At 48.7% G+C, this 13890-nt stretch overlaps 1 protein-coding gene across 1 annotated transcript; it reads right to left on the reverse strand.

The window, feature by feature from the left end:
- Positions 1 to 11843: 11843 nt before the first annotated feature.
- On the reverse strand, positions 11844 to 13890 carry LOC121003210. The gene is made up of 2 exons (XM_040434866.1): positions 12897 to 13890; positions 11844 to 12616 (listed from the first exon to the last, which is right to left on the reverse strand). Exons 1-2 carry the CDS (start codon positions 13864 to 13866, stop codon positions 12609 to 12611), a joined length of 978 nt encoding a protein of 325 aa, XP_040290800.1. The 5' UTR covers positions 13867 to 13890; the 3' UTR covers positions 11844 to 12608.

Consider the following 13890-nt stretch of genomic DNA (forward strand, 5'->3'; position numbering starts at 1 on the left):
ACAGCTCCTGTATGATAAGAGAAAGCTCAGCTGCAGAATTAACCCTACAGCACAGCCCAGACAGCTCCTGTATGAGGAGAGAGAGCTCAGCTGCTGCATTAACACTACAGCACAGCCCAGACAGCTCCTGTATGAGACGAGAGAGCTCAGCTGCTACATTAACACTATAGCACAGTCCAGACAGCTCCTGTATGAGAAGAGAGAGCTCAGCTGCTGCATTAACACTACAGCACAGCCTAGACAGCTCCTGTATAAGAGAGAGCTCATCTTCTGCATTACCCCTACAGTACAGCCCAGACAGCTCCTGTATGAGAAGAGAGAGCTCAGCTGCTGCATTAACACTATAGCACAGTCCAGACAGCTCCTGTATGAGAAGAGAGAGCTCAGCTGCTACATTAACACTACAGCACAGCCCAGACAGCTCCTGTATGAGAAGAGAGAGCTCAGCTGCTACATTAACACTATAGCACTTCCCAGACAGCTCCTGTATGAGAAGGGAAAGCTCAGCTGCTACATTAACACTACAGCACAGCCCAGACAGCTCCTGTATGAGCAGAGAAAGCTCAGCTGCTACATTAACACTACAGCACAGCCCAGACAGCTCCTGTATGAGAAGAGAAAGCTCAGCTGCTACATTAACACTACAGCACAGTCCAGACAGCTCCTGTATGAGAAGAGAGAGCTCAGCTACTACATTAACCCTACAGCACAGCACAGACAGCTCCTGTATGAGAATAGAGCTCAGCTGCTACATTAACACTATAGCACAGCCTAGACAGCCCCTGTATGAGAAGAGAGAGCTCAGCTGCTACATTACCCCTACAGCACAGCCCAGACAGCTCCTGTATGAGAAGAGAGAGCTTAGCTGCAGCATTAACACTATAGCACAGCCCAGACAGCTCCTGTATGAGAAGAGAGAGCTCAGCTGCTACATTAACACTACAGCACAGTCCAGACAGCTCCTGTATAAGAATAGAGAGCTCAGCTGCTACATTAACACTATAGCACAGCCCAGACAGCTCCTGTATGAGAAGAGAGCTCAGCTGCTACATTAACACTATAGCACAGCCTAGACAGCCCCTGTATGAGAAGAGAGAGCTCAGCTGCTACATTACCCCTACAGCACAGCCCAGACAGCTCCTGTATGAGAAGAGAGAGCTTAGCTGCAGCATTAACACTATAGCACAGCCCAGACAGCTCCTGTATGAGAAGAGAGAGCTCAGCTGCTACATTAACACTACAGCACAGCCCAGACAGCTCCTGTAAGAGAAGAGAGAGCTCAGCTGCTGCATTAACCCTACAGCACAGCCTAGACAACTCCTGTATGAGAAGAGAAAGCTCAGCTGCTGCATTAACACTATAGCACAGCTCAGACAGCTCCTGTATGAGAAGAGAGAGCTCAGCTGCTACATTAATACTATAGCACATCCCAGACAGCTCCTGTATGAGAAGAGAGAGCTCAGCTGCTGCATTAACACTACAGCACAGTCCAGACAGCTCCTGTATGAGAAGAGAAAGCTCAGCTGCTACATTAACACTATAGCACATCCCAGACTGCTCCTGTATGAGAAGAGATACCTTAGCTGCTGTAATAGTAATGCCTTCTTTAGTGACCCCTAGTAATAGTAATGCCCCTAGTAGTACACTGCAGTAATAGTAATGCCCCCAGTAATGGAAATGTCCCCATTAGTGCTCCCAAATAATAGTTATGCCTTCTTTAGTTCCTTCTAGTAAAAGTAATGCCCCCAGTAATAGTAAGTCAACCAGTTGTGCCTCCAATAATAGTAATGCCCCAGTAGTGCCCCCTAGTACTATTAATGTCCTCTTTAGTGCCCCCCAGTAAAAGTAATGCTCCCATTAGTGCCCCCCAGTAATTGTATGACCTCCAGTAATAGTTATGCCCCCAGTAGTGTTCTGCAGTAAAAGTAATGTCCCCTTAGTGCCCCTCACTAATAGTAATGCCCTCTTTAGTGCCCCCAGCAATAGCAATGCCCCTAGAAGTACCCCCAGTAATAGTAACGCCCTTTTTAGTGCCCCCACTAATATTAATGCCCCCAGGAGTGACCTCCGGTAAAAATAATGCCTCCAGTAGGGTCCGCTAGTAATAGCAATGCCCCTAGTATTGATCCCCAGTAATAGTAATGCCCCCAGTAATAATAATGCCCTCTTTAGTGCCCCCCAATTAATAGTAATGCCCACAGTATTGGCCTCCAGTAATTGTAATACCCCGATTAGTGCCCCAGAGTAACAGTAATGCCCCTAGTAGTGCCCTCCAGTTATAGTAATGCCCCCATTAGTGCCCCCCAATAATAGTGATGGCCCTATTAGTGTCCCTCATTAATATTAATGCACCCAGTAGTGCCTCCGAGTAATAGTAATGTTCCTAGTACTGCCCCCAGTAATGGTAATGTCTTTTTTAGTGCCCCCCAGTAATGGTAATGCCCATATTAGTGCCTGCCAATATTAGTAATGCCCCCATTAGTGCCTGCCAGTAATAGTAATGCCCCCATAAGTGCCCCTCAGTAATAGTAATGTTCCCGATTAGTGCCCCCAAGTATTGCTCTCCAGTAATAGTAGGTGCCTCCCAGTAATTATGACATCCCATTAGTGCCCCCCAGTAATATTAATGGACCATTAGTGTCCCCCAGTAACAGTAATGCCCCATTAGTGCTCACCCAGTAACTGTAATGCCCCATTAGTGCCCCTTGTAATAGTAATGCCCCATTAGTGCAACCAGTAATAGTAGTGCCCCATTAGTGCCCCCAGTAATAGTAATGACCCATCAGTGCACCCCCCAGTAATAGTAATGCCCCATTAGTGCCCCCAGTTATAGTAATGTCCCATTAGTGCCCCCAGTAATAGTAATGTCCCCATTAGTGCCCTCCAGTAATAATAATGCCCCATTAGTGCCCCACCCAGTAAAAGTAATGCACCATTAGTGCTCCCAGTAATAGTAATACACCGTTAGTGCCTTCCAGTAATTATAACGTCCCATTAGTGGCCCCCCAGTAATAGTAATGCCCCATTAGAGCCCCCCAGGAATAGTAATACCCCCAGTATTAGCAATGCACCATAAGTGCCCCTCAGTAATAGTAATGCACCATCATTGCCCCTCAAGTAATATTAATGCCCCATTAGTGCCCCCCAGTAATAGTAATGCACTATTATTGACCCTCCAGTAATAGTAATGCGCCATTAGTGCTCCCAGTAATAGTAATGCACCGTAAGTGCCTCCCAGTAATTATGACGTCCCATTAGTGCCCCTCCAGTAATAGTAATGCCCCATTAGTGTCCCCCAGTAACAGTAATGCCCCATTAGTGCTCACCCAGTAACTGTAATGCCCCATTAGTGCCCCTTGTAATAGTAATGCCCCATTAGTGCAACAAGTAATAGTAGTGCCCCATTAGTGCCCCACAGTAATAGTAATGCCCCCATTAGTACCCCCCAGAAATAGTAATGCTACCCATTAGTGCCCCCCAAGTAATAGAAATGCCAAATTATTGCCCCTCAGTAATAGTAAAGATGTTAGTAATATTAATAGGAAAATGAGCGAGCACTCATACACTTGGCAACCAAATTGACATATGCAGAAAATATTTATTAAATCCCCATAAAATACAAGTAATAAAATTTATAAGAACAATGTAGCAATAATATACAACATTACAGTCACATATATTGTGGTAGATATGATCGATACTATATTCAATAATAATATATTCGATAGAAATATTCGATAAATTGAATGGTAGAAAATTCAATGTTGAAATATTCGATAGAATATCCGATACCACTCAATAGTGTCGATAAATTCAATAATATATATCACACCAAAAAACTTCAAGTATATGCTGTTATTTGGGAAAGAGGGGGTATTATCTTAAAGAGCTCTATCCCAATTAGGGAAACTGAATGTCACTGAAAATGTTGTAGGTGTATTCACTGGGAGCGGAATATGTTCATAAAGTGTCCACAGGAATCCTGATAATGTGAGAAGTCTCTTATAGCATATCCTTTTAAGGTCGATATGAGCTTTGAATTGAAGAAAACTTTAAATCGATGTTTGGCTTACCGTCTAGCGTCTGCTGTCTCCCTATTGCTTCAATGGAGCTTTATATATTTGCCGGCTTATTCAGTCGCTCCATACAGCAAGCTGGTTTGGATTTCGCGGGAGTTCCAAAGATCGCGGGAGTTGCCACTCTGTTCCGCAATTTCCTTCGGTGTAGCTTTCGACGATAAGAATAGTTAATCCTTTAGTGTAGAAATTTTCTTCTGTATGGCCATACAGTATTATCGGAGGCTTTTCAATGCAGGTACATCACTTGTTTCACCATACGCGTTACGGGTAGATTCACTCTCCCTTCCTCAGTGGATATTAATGCCCCCAGTAGTGTCCCCAAGTAATAGTAATGCTCCCAATTAGTGCCCACTAGTAATAGAAATGACCCATTAGTTCCCCTCAGTAATAGTAATGCCCAATTAGTCCCCAGAGTAATAGTAATGCCCCATTAGTGCCCCCCAGTAATAGTAATGCCCTATTATTGCCCCCCAGTAGTAGTAATGCCCTATTCTTGCGCCCCAGTAATAGTAACGCCCAATTAGTGAACCCCCAGTAACTGTAATGCCCCATTAGTGCCGCCAGTAATTGCAATGCCGCCAGTAGTGCCCTCAGTAACAATGCACCATGAGTGCCCCCCAGAAATAAAAATGCCCCATTAGTGCTCCCCAGTAATTGTAATGCCCTATTATTGCCCGCCAGTAATAGTAACGTCCCATTAGTGCCCCCCCCCCAGTAATAGTAATGCCCCATTAGTGACCCCGGTAATAGCAATGCACCATGAGTGCCCTCCAGTAATAGTAATGCCCCCAGTAATAGAAATGCAACATGAGTGCCCCCCAGTAATAGTAATGAACCATTATTACCCCTCCAGGAATAGTAATGCCCCAATAGTGCCCCCAGTAATAGTAATGCACCATTGGTGCCCCCCTACTAATAGTAAAGCCCCATTAGGGCTCCCCAGTAATAGTAATGCCCCAGTAGCGCCCCCCAGTAATATTAATGCACCATTAGTGCCCACCAGTAACAGTAATGTCCCATTAGTGCCCCCTAGTAATAGTAATAACCCATTAGTGCCCCCCAGTAATAGTAATGCCCCATTAGTGCCCCCAGTAATATTAATGGACCATTTGTGCCCACCAGTAATGCCCCATTAATGCTTCTTGTAATAGTAATGCCCCATTAGTGCCCAAGTAATAGTAATGCCCCATTACTGCCCACCAGTAATAGTTATATTTCATTAGTGCCAAAGAAATTGTAATGCCCCATTAGTGCCCACCAGTAACAATAATGCCCCATTAGCACCCACCAGTAATAGTAATGCCCCATTATTGCCTTCTAGTAATAGTAATGCCTCCAGTAATATCAATACACCATGAGTCTCCCCCAGTAATAGTAATGCATTATTATTGCCCCTCCACTAATAGTAATGCCCCATTAGTGCCCCCCAGTAATAGTAATGAACCAATAGTGCCCCCAGTAATAGTAATGCCCCATTAGTGCCCCCCTTTAATATTAATGCCAAATTAGTGAACCCCAGTAATAGTAATGCTCTCAGTAGTGCCTTCAGTAAAAGCAATGCACCATGAGTGCCCCCCAGTAATAGTAATGCCCCATTAGTGCCCCCAGTTATATTAATGTCCCATTAGTGCCCCCAGTAATAGTAATGCCCCCATTAGTGCCCTCCAGTAACAATAATGCCCCATTAGTGCCCCCCAGTAATAGTAATGCACCATTAGTTCTCCCAGTAATTATAACGTCCCATAATAAGTGCCACATAGTAATATTAATGCACCATTAGTGCCCACCAGTAACAGTAATGCCCCATTAGTGCCCCCCCAGTAATATTAATGCACCATTAGTGCCCACCAGTAACAGTGATGCCCCATTAGAGCCCCCCAGTAATAGTAATGCCCCATTAGTGCAGCACAGTAATAGTAATGCACAATTAGCGACCCCTAGTAATTGCAATGCCACATTAGTACCCCCTAGTAATAGCAATGCAACATGAGTGCCCCCCAGTAATAGAAATGCCCCATTAGTGCCCCCCCAGTAATAGTAATGCCCTATTAGTGACCCCTGTAATAGAAATGCACCATGAGTGCCCCCCAGTAATAATAAAGCCCCCAGTAATAGAAATGCAACATGAGTGCCCCCCAGTAATAGTAATGCACCATTATTGCCCCTGCAGGAATAGTAATGCCCCAATAGTGCCGCCCAGTAAAAGTAATGCACCATTGGTGCCCTCCTAGTAATAGTAAAGCCCTATTAGTGCTCCCCAGTAATAGTAATGCCCCATTAGCGCCCCCAGTAATATTGATGCTCCATTAGTGCCCACCAGTAACAGTGATTCCCCATTAGTGCCCCCCAGTAATACTAATGCCCAATTAGTGCCCCCAGAAATATTAATGCACCATTAGTGCCCACCAGTAACAGTGATGCCCCATTAGTGCCCCGAAATAATAGTAATGCCCTATTATTGCCCCCCAGTAATAGTAACGTCCCATTAGTGCCCCCCCCCCCCAGTAATAGTAATGCCCAGAGTAATGCATTGCTATTACTGGGGGAGACTCATGGTGTATTGCTATTACTGCACCATTAGTGCTCCCCAGAAATTGTAATACCCTATTATTGCCCCCCAGTAATAGTAACGTCCCATTAGTGCCCCCCCCCCAGTAATAGTAATGCCCCATTAGTGACCTCTGTAATAGCAATGCACCATGAGTGCCCCCCAATAATAGTAATGCCCCCAGTATCAGCAATGCAACATGAGTGTCCCCCAGTAATAGTAATGCACCATCATTGCCCCTCCAGGAATAGTAATGTCCCATTAGTGCCCCCCTGTAATAGTAATGCACCATTAGTGCACCCCTAGTAATAGTTATGCCCCATTAGTGCCCCCAGTAATAGTAATGCCCCATTAGTGCCCCCAGTAATATTAATGCACCATTAGTGCCCCCCAGTAATATTAATGCACCATTAGTGCCCCCCAGTAACAGTAATGCCCCATTATTGCCCCTAGTAATAGTAATGCCCCATTAGTGCACCCGAGTAATAGTAATACCCCATTTGTGCCCCCCAGTAATTGTAATGCCCCATTCGTGCCCCCCAGTAATATTAATGAACCATTAGTGCCCACCAGTAACAGTAATGCCCAACTAGGGCTCCCTGTAATAGTAATGCCCCATTAGTGCCCCAAGTAATAGTAATGCCCTATTACTATCCCCCAGTAATAGCAATGCCCCATTAGTTCCCAAGTAATTGTAATGCCCCATTAGTGCCCACCACTAATAGCAATGCCCCCAGTAGGGCCCCCAGTAATAGTAATACACTATTATTGACCCTCCAGTAATAGTAATGCTCCATTAGTTCCCCCTAGTAATAGTAATGCCCCATTAGTGCCCCTCAATAATAGTAATGCCCTATTAGCACCCCCAGTAATATTAATGCACCATTAGTGACCACCAGTAACATTAATGCCCCATTAGTGCCCACCAGTAATATTAATGCATCATTAGTGCCCACCAGTAACAGTAATGCCCCATTAGTTCTCCCCATTAATAGTAATGCCCCATTAGTGCCCCATAGTTATAATAATTCACCATTAAAGCCCACCAGTAATGCACCATTAGTGCCCCCCAGTAATATTAATGCACAATTCATGCCCACCAATAACAGTGATGCCCCATTAGTGCCCCCCAGTAATAGTAATGCCCCATTAGTGCCCCACAGTAATAGTAATGCACCATTAGTGCCCCACAGTAATAGTAATGCACCATTAGTGCCCCCCAGTAATTGGAATGCCACATTAGTGCCCCCTAGTAATAGTAATGCCCCCAGTAGTGCCCCCAGTAATAGAAATGCCCCATTAGTGCCCCCAAGTAATAGTAATGCCCTATTATTGCCCCCTAGTAATAGTAACGTCCCATTAGTGCCCCCAGTAATAGTAATGCCCCATTATTGCCCCCCAGTAATAGTAACATCCGATTAGTGCCCCCCCCCCAGTAATAGTAATGCCGCGAGTAATACATTACTATTACTGGGGGAGACTCATGGTGTATTGGTATTACTGCTCCATTAGTGCTCCCCAGAAATTGTAATGCCCTATTATTGCTTGCCAGTAATAGTAACGTCCCATTAGTCCACCCCCCAGTAATAGTAATGCCCCATTAGTGACCCCTGTAATAGCAATGCACCATGAGTGCTCCCCAATAATAGTAATGCCCCCAGTAATAGCAATGCAACATGAGTGTCCCCCAGTAATAGTAATGTACCATCATTGCCCCTCCAGGAATAGTAATGCCCCATTAGTGCCCCCCAGTAATAGAAATGCACCATTAGTGCACCACTAGTAATAGTAATGCCCCATTAGTGCCCCCAGTAATATTAATGCCCAATTAGTGCCCCCCAGTAATATTAATGCACCATTAGTGCCCACCAGTAACAGTAATGCCGCATTATTGCCCCTAGTAATAGTAATGCCACATTAGTGCCCCCGAGTAATAGTAATACCCCATTAGTGCCCCCCAGTAATAGTAATGCCTCATTATTTCCCCCAGTAATAGTAACGTCCCATTAGTGCCCCCCCCCCAGTAATTGTAATGCCCCATTAGTGACCCCTGAAAGAGCAATGCGCTATGAGTGCCCCCCCAATAATATTAATGCCCCCAGTAATAGCAATGCAACATGAGTTCCCCCCAGTAATAGTAATGCACCATCATTGCCCCTCTAGGAATAGTAATGCCCCATTAGTGCTCCCCAGTATTAGTAATGCACCATTAGTGCCCCCCAGTAATATTAATGCACCATTAGTGCCCACCAGTAACAGAAATGCCCCATTAGTGCCCCCAGTAATAGTAATAGTGCCCCATTAGTGCCCCCAGAGTAATAGTAATACCCCATTAGTGCCTTCCAGTAATTTTAATGCCCCATTCGTGCCTTCCAGTAATATTAATAAACCATTAGTGCCCACCAGTAACAGTAATGCCCAACTAGTGCTCCCTGTAATAGTAATGCCCTATTAGTGTCCTAAGTAATAGTAATGCCCTATTACTGCCCACCAGTAATAGTAATGCCCCATTAGTGCCCAAGTAATTGTAATGCCCCATTAGTGCCCACCAGTAATAGCAATGCCCCCAGTAATAGTAATGCACCATGAGTGCCCCCAAGTAATAGTAATGCACTATTATTGACCCTCCAGTAACAGTAATGCCCCATTAGTTCCCCCTAGTAATAGTAATGCCCCATTAGTGCCCCTCAATAATAGTAATGCCCAATTAGCGCCCCCCAGTAATATTAATGCACCATTAGTGCCCTCAGTAATAGCAATGCACCATTAGTGCCCCCCAGTAATATTAATGCACCATTAGTGCCCCCTAGTAATAGTAATGCCCCATGAGTGCCCCCAGTAATAGTAATGCCCCATGAGTGCCCCCCAGTAATAGTAATGCACCATTAATGCCCACCAGTAATACTTTATTTTGCAAATCAAAAATAACTCACCTCCTCCATTTGATGGCGCTGCAGGGAATAATGGCTTCCGGACAGGACCCGCGCTCAAGCGTGATGACGTCACACAGGTCCTGTTGCTTCCAATGAATGCTGTGTGACGTCATTACAAGACGGAGGTGAGTTTCTTTCTTGTTTTGCTCTCTTAATACAAGGCAGGGAGGAGTGAGGCACTACAGCCGGGGGGAGGAGTGAGGCACGGGGCTGTACAGCCGGGGGAGATGTGAGGCACGGGACTGTACAGCCGGGGGGGAGATGTGAGGCACGGGGCTGTACAGCCGGGGGAGGAGTGAGGCACGGGGCTGTACAGCCGGGGGAGGAGTGAGGCACGGGGCTGTACAGCAGGTGGAGATGTGAGGCACAGGGCTGTACAGCCGGGGGAGGAGTGAGGCACGGGGCTGTACAGCCGGGGGAGGAGTGAGGCACGGGGCTGTACAGCAGGTGGAGATGTGAGGCACAGGGCTGTACAGCAGGGGGAGGAGTGAGGCACGGGGCTGTACAGCCGGGGGAGGAGTGAGGCACGGGGCTGTACAGCCGGGGGAGATGTGAGGCACGGGGCTGTACAGCCGGGGGAGATGTGAGGCACGGGGCTGTACAGCCGGGGGAGATGTGAGGCACGGGACTGTACAGCCGGTGGAGATGTGAGGCACGGGGCTGTACAGCCGGGGGAGGAGTGAGGCACGGGGCTGTACAGCAGGTGGAGATGTGAGGCACCGGGCTGTACAGCCGGGGGAGGAGTGAGGCACGGGGCTGTACAGCAGGTGGAGATGTGAGGCACGGGGCTGTACAGCAGGTGGAGATGTGAGGCACGGGGCTGTACAGCAGGTGGAGATGTGAGGCACGGGGCTGTACAGCAGGTGGAGATGTGAGGCACGGGGCTGTACAGCAGGTGGAGATGTGAGGCACGGGGCTGTACAGCAGGTGGAGATGTGAGGCACCGGGCTGTACAGCCGGGGGAAGTGTGAGGCACGGGGCTGTACAGCAGGTGGAGATGTGAGGCACCGGGCTGTACAGCAGGTGGAGATGTGAGGCACGGGGCTGTACAGCCGGGGGAGATGTGAGGCACGGGGCTGTACAGCAGGTGGAGATGTGAGGCACGGGGCTGTACAGCAGGTGGAGATGTGAGGCACGGGGCTGTACAGCCGGGGGAAGTGTGAGGCACGGGGCTGTACAGCAGGGGAGGAGTGAGGCACAGGGCTTTATAGCAGAGGGAGGTTCGAGGCATGGGCTGTATAGCAGGGGAGGAGTGAGGCACAGGGCTTTATAGCAGAGGGAGGTTCGAGGCATGGGCTGTATAGCAGGGGAGGAGTGAGGCACGGGGCTGTAAAGAGGTGCGAGCTCCGTTCTGCAGACTGCTGGAAGAGGAAGCCACAGACCAGGAGCGGAGGATCCCGTATCTATACCTCCTCATACCCTGTGCCTCTAGATCCCTCCTCATACCCTGTGCCTCTACATCCCTCCTCATACCCTGTGCCTCTAGGTAGCTCCTCATACCCTGTGCCTCTAGATCCCTCCTCATACCCTGTGCCTCTAGATCCCTCCTCATACCCTGTGCCTCTAGGTAGCTCCTCATACCCTGTGCCTCTAGATCCCTCCTCATACCCTGTGCCTCAAGATCCCTCCTCATACCCTGTGCCTCTAGATTCCCCCTCCTAACCTGTGCCTTTAGATACCTCCTCATACCCTGTGCCTCTAGGTAGCTCCTCATACCCTGTGCCTCTAGATCCCTCCTCATACCCTGTGCCTCTAGATCCCTCCTCATACCCTGTGCCTCTAGATCCCTCCTCATACCCTGTGCCTCTAGATCCCTCCTCATACCCTGTGCCTCTAGATCCCTCCTCATACCCTGTGCCTCTAGATACCTCCTCATACCCTGTGCCTCTAGATACCTCCTCATACCCTGTGCCTCTAGATACCTCCTCATACCCTGTGCCTCTAGATACCTCCTCATACCCTGTGCCTCTAGGTAGCTCCTCATACCCTGTGCCTCTAGATCCCTCCTCATACCCTGTGCCTCTACATCCCTCCTCATACCTTGTGCCTCTAGGTAGCTCCTCATACCCTGTGCCTCTAGATCCCTCCTCATACCCTGTGCCTCTAGATCCCTCCTCATACCCTGTGCCTCTAGGTAGCTCCTCATACCCTGTGCCTCTAGATCCCTCCTCATACCCTGTGCCTCTAGATCCCTCCTCATACCCTGTGCCTCTAGATTCCCCCTCCTAACCTGTGCCTTTAGATACCTCCTCATACCCTGTGCCTCTAGGTAGCTCCTCATACCCTGTGCCTCTAGATCCCTCCTCATACCCTGTGCCTCTAGGTAGCTCCTCATACCCTGTGCCTCTAGATCCCTCCTCATACCCTGTGCCTCTAGATCCCTCCTCATACCCTGTGCCTCTAGATTCCCCCTCCTAACCTGTGCCTTTAGATACCTCCTCATACCCTGTGCCTCTAGGTAGCTCCTCATACCCTGTGCCTCTAGATCCCTCCTCATACCCTGTGCCTCTAGATCCCTCCTCATACCCTGTGCCTCTAGGTAGCTCCTCATACCCTGTGCCTCTAGATCCCTCCTCATACCCTGTGCCTCTAGATCCCTCCTCATACCCTGTGCCTCTAGATTCCCCCTCCTAACCTGTGCCTTTAGATACCTCCTCATACCCTGTGCCTCTAGGTAGCTCCTCATACCCTGTGCCTCTAGATCCCTCCTCATACCCTGTGCCTCTAGATCCCTCCTCATACCCTGTGCCTCTAGATCCCTCCTCATACCCTGTGCCTCTAGGTAGCTCCTCATACCCTGTGCCTCTAGATCCCTCCTCATACCCTGTGCCTCTAGATACCTCCTCATACCCTGTGCCTCTAGATACCTCCTCATACCCTGTGCCTCTAGATACCTCCTCATACCCTGTGCCTCTAGATCCCTCCTCATACCCTGTGCCTCTAGATCCCTCCTCATACCCTGTGCCTCTAGATCCCTCCTCATACCCTGTGCCTCTAGATCCCTCCTCATACCCTGTGCCTCTAGATACCTCCTCATACCCTGTGCCTCTAGATACCTCCTCATACCCTGTGCCTCTAGATCCCTCCTCATACCCTGTGCCTCTAGGTAGCTCCTCATACCCTGTGCCTCTAGATCCCTCCTAATACCCTGTGCCTCTAGATCCCTCCTCATACCCTGTGCCTCTAGATTCCCCCTCCTAACCTGTGCCTTTAGATACCTCCTCATACCCTGTGCCTCTAGGTAGCTCCTCATACCCTGTGCCTCTAGATCCCTCCTCATACCCTGTGCCTCTAGATCCCTCCTCATACCCTGTGCCTCTAGGTAGCTCCTCATACCCTGTGCCTCTAGATCCCTCCTCATACCCTGTGCCTCTAGATCCCTCCTCATACCCTGTGCCTCTAGATTCCCCCTCCTAACCTGTGCCTTTAGATACCTCCTCATACCCTGTGCCTCTAGGTAGCTCCTCATACCCTGTGCCTCTAGATCCCTCCTCATACCCTGTGCCTCTAGATCCCTCCTCATACCCTGTGCCTCTAGATCCCTCCTCATACCCTGTGCCTCTAGATACCTCCTCATACCCTGTGCCTCTAGATACCTCCTCATACCCTGTGCCTCTAGATCCCTCCTCATACCCTGTGCCTCTAGATCCCTCCTCATACCCTGTGCCTCTAGATCCCTCCTCATACACTGTGCCTCTAGATCCCTCCTCATACCCTGTGCCTCTAGATCCCTCCTCATACCCTGTGCCTCTAGATCCCTCCTCATACCCTGTGCCTCTAGATCCCTCCTCATACCCTGTGCCTCTAGATCCCTCCTCATACCCTGTGCCTCTAGATCCCTCCTCATACCCTGTGCCTCTAGATACCTCCTCATACCCTGTGCCTCTAGATACCTCCTCATACCCTGTGCCTCTAGATCCCTCCTCATACCCTGTGCCTCTAGGTAGCTCCTCATACCCTGTGCCTCTAGATCCCTCCTCATACCCTGTGCCTCTAGATCCCTCCTCATACCCTGTGCCTCTAGATCCCCCCTCCTAACCTGTGCCTTTAGATACCTCCTCATACCCTGTGCCTCTAGGTAGCTCCTCATACCCTGTGCCTCTAGATCCCTCCTCATACCCTGTGCCTCTAGATCCCTCCTCATACCCTGTGCCTCTAGGTAGCTCCTCATACCCTGTGCCTCTAGATCCCTCCTCATACCCTGTGCCTCTAGATCCCTCCTCATACCCTGTGCCTCTAGATCCCTCCTCATACCCTGTGCCTCTAGATTCCCCCTCCTAACCTGTGCCTTTAGATACCTCCTCATACCCTGTGCCTCTAGGTAGCTCCT

This window comes from Bufo bufo, chromosome 6 (assembly GCF_905171765.1).
Source record: "Bufo bufo chromosome 6, aBufBuf1.1, whole genome shotgun sequence".
Taxonomy (NCBI): Eukaryota; Metazoa; Chordata; class Amphibia; order Anura; family Bufonidae; genus Bufo; species Bufo bufo.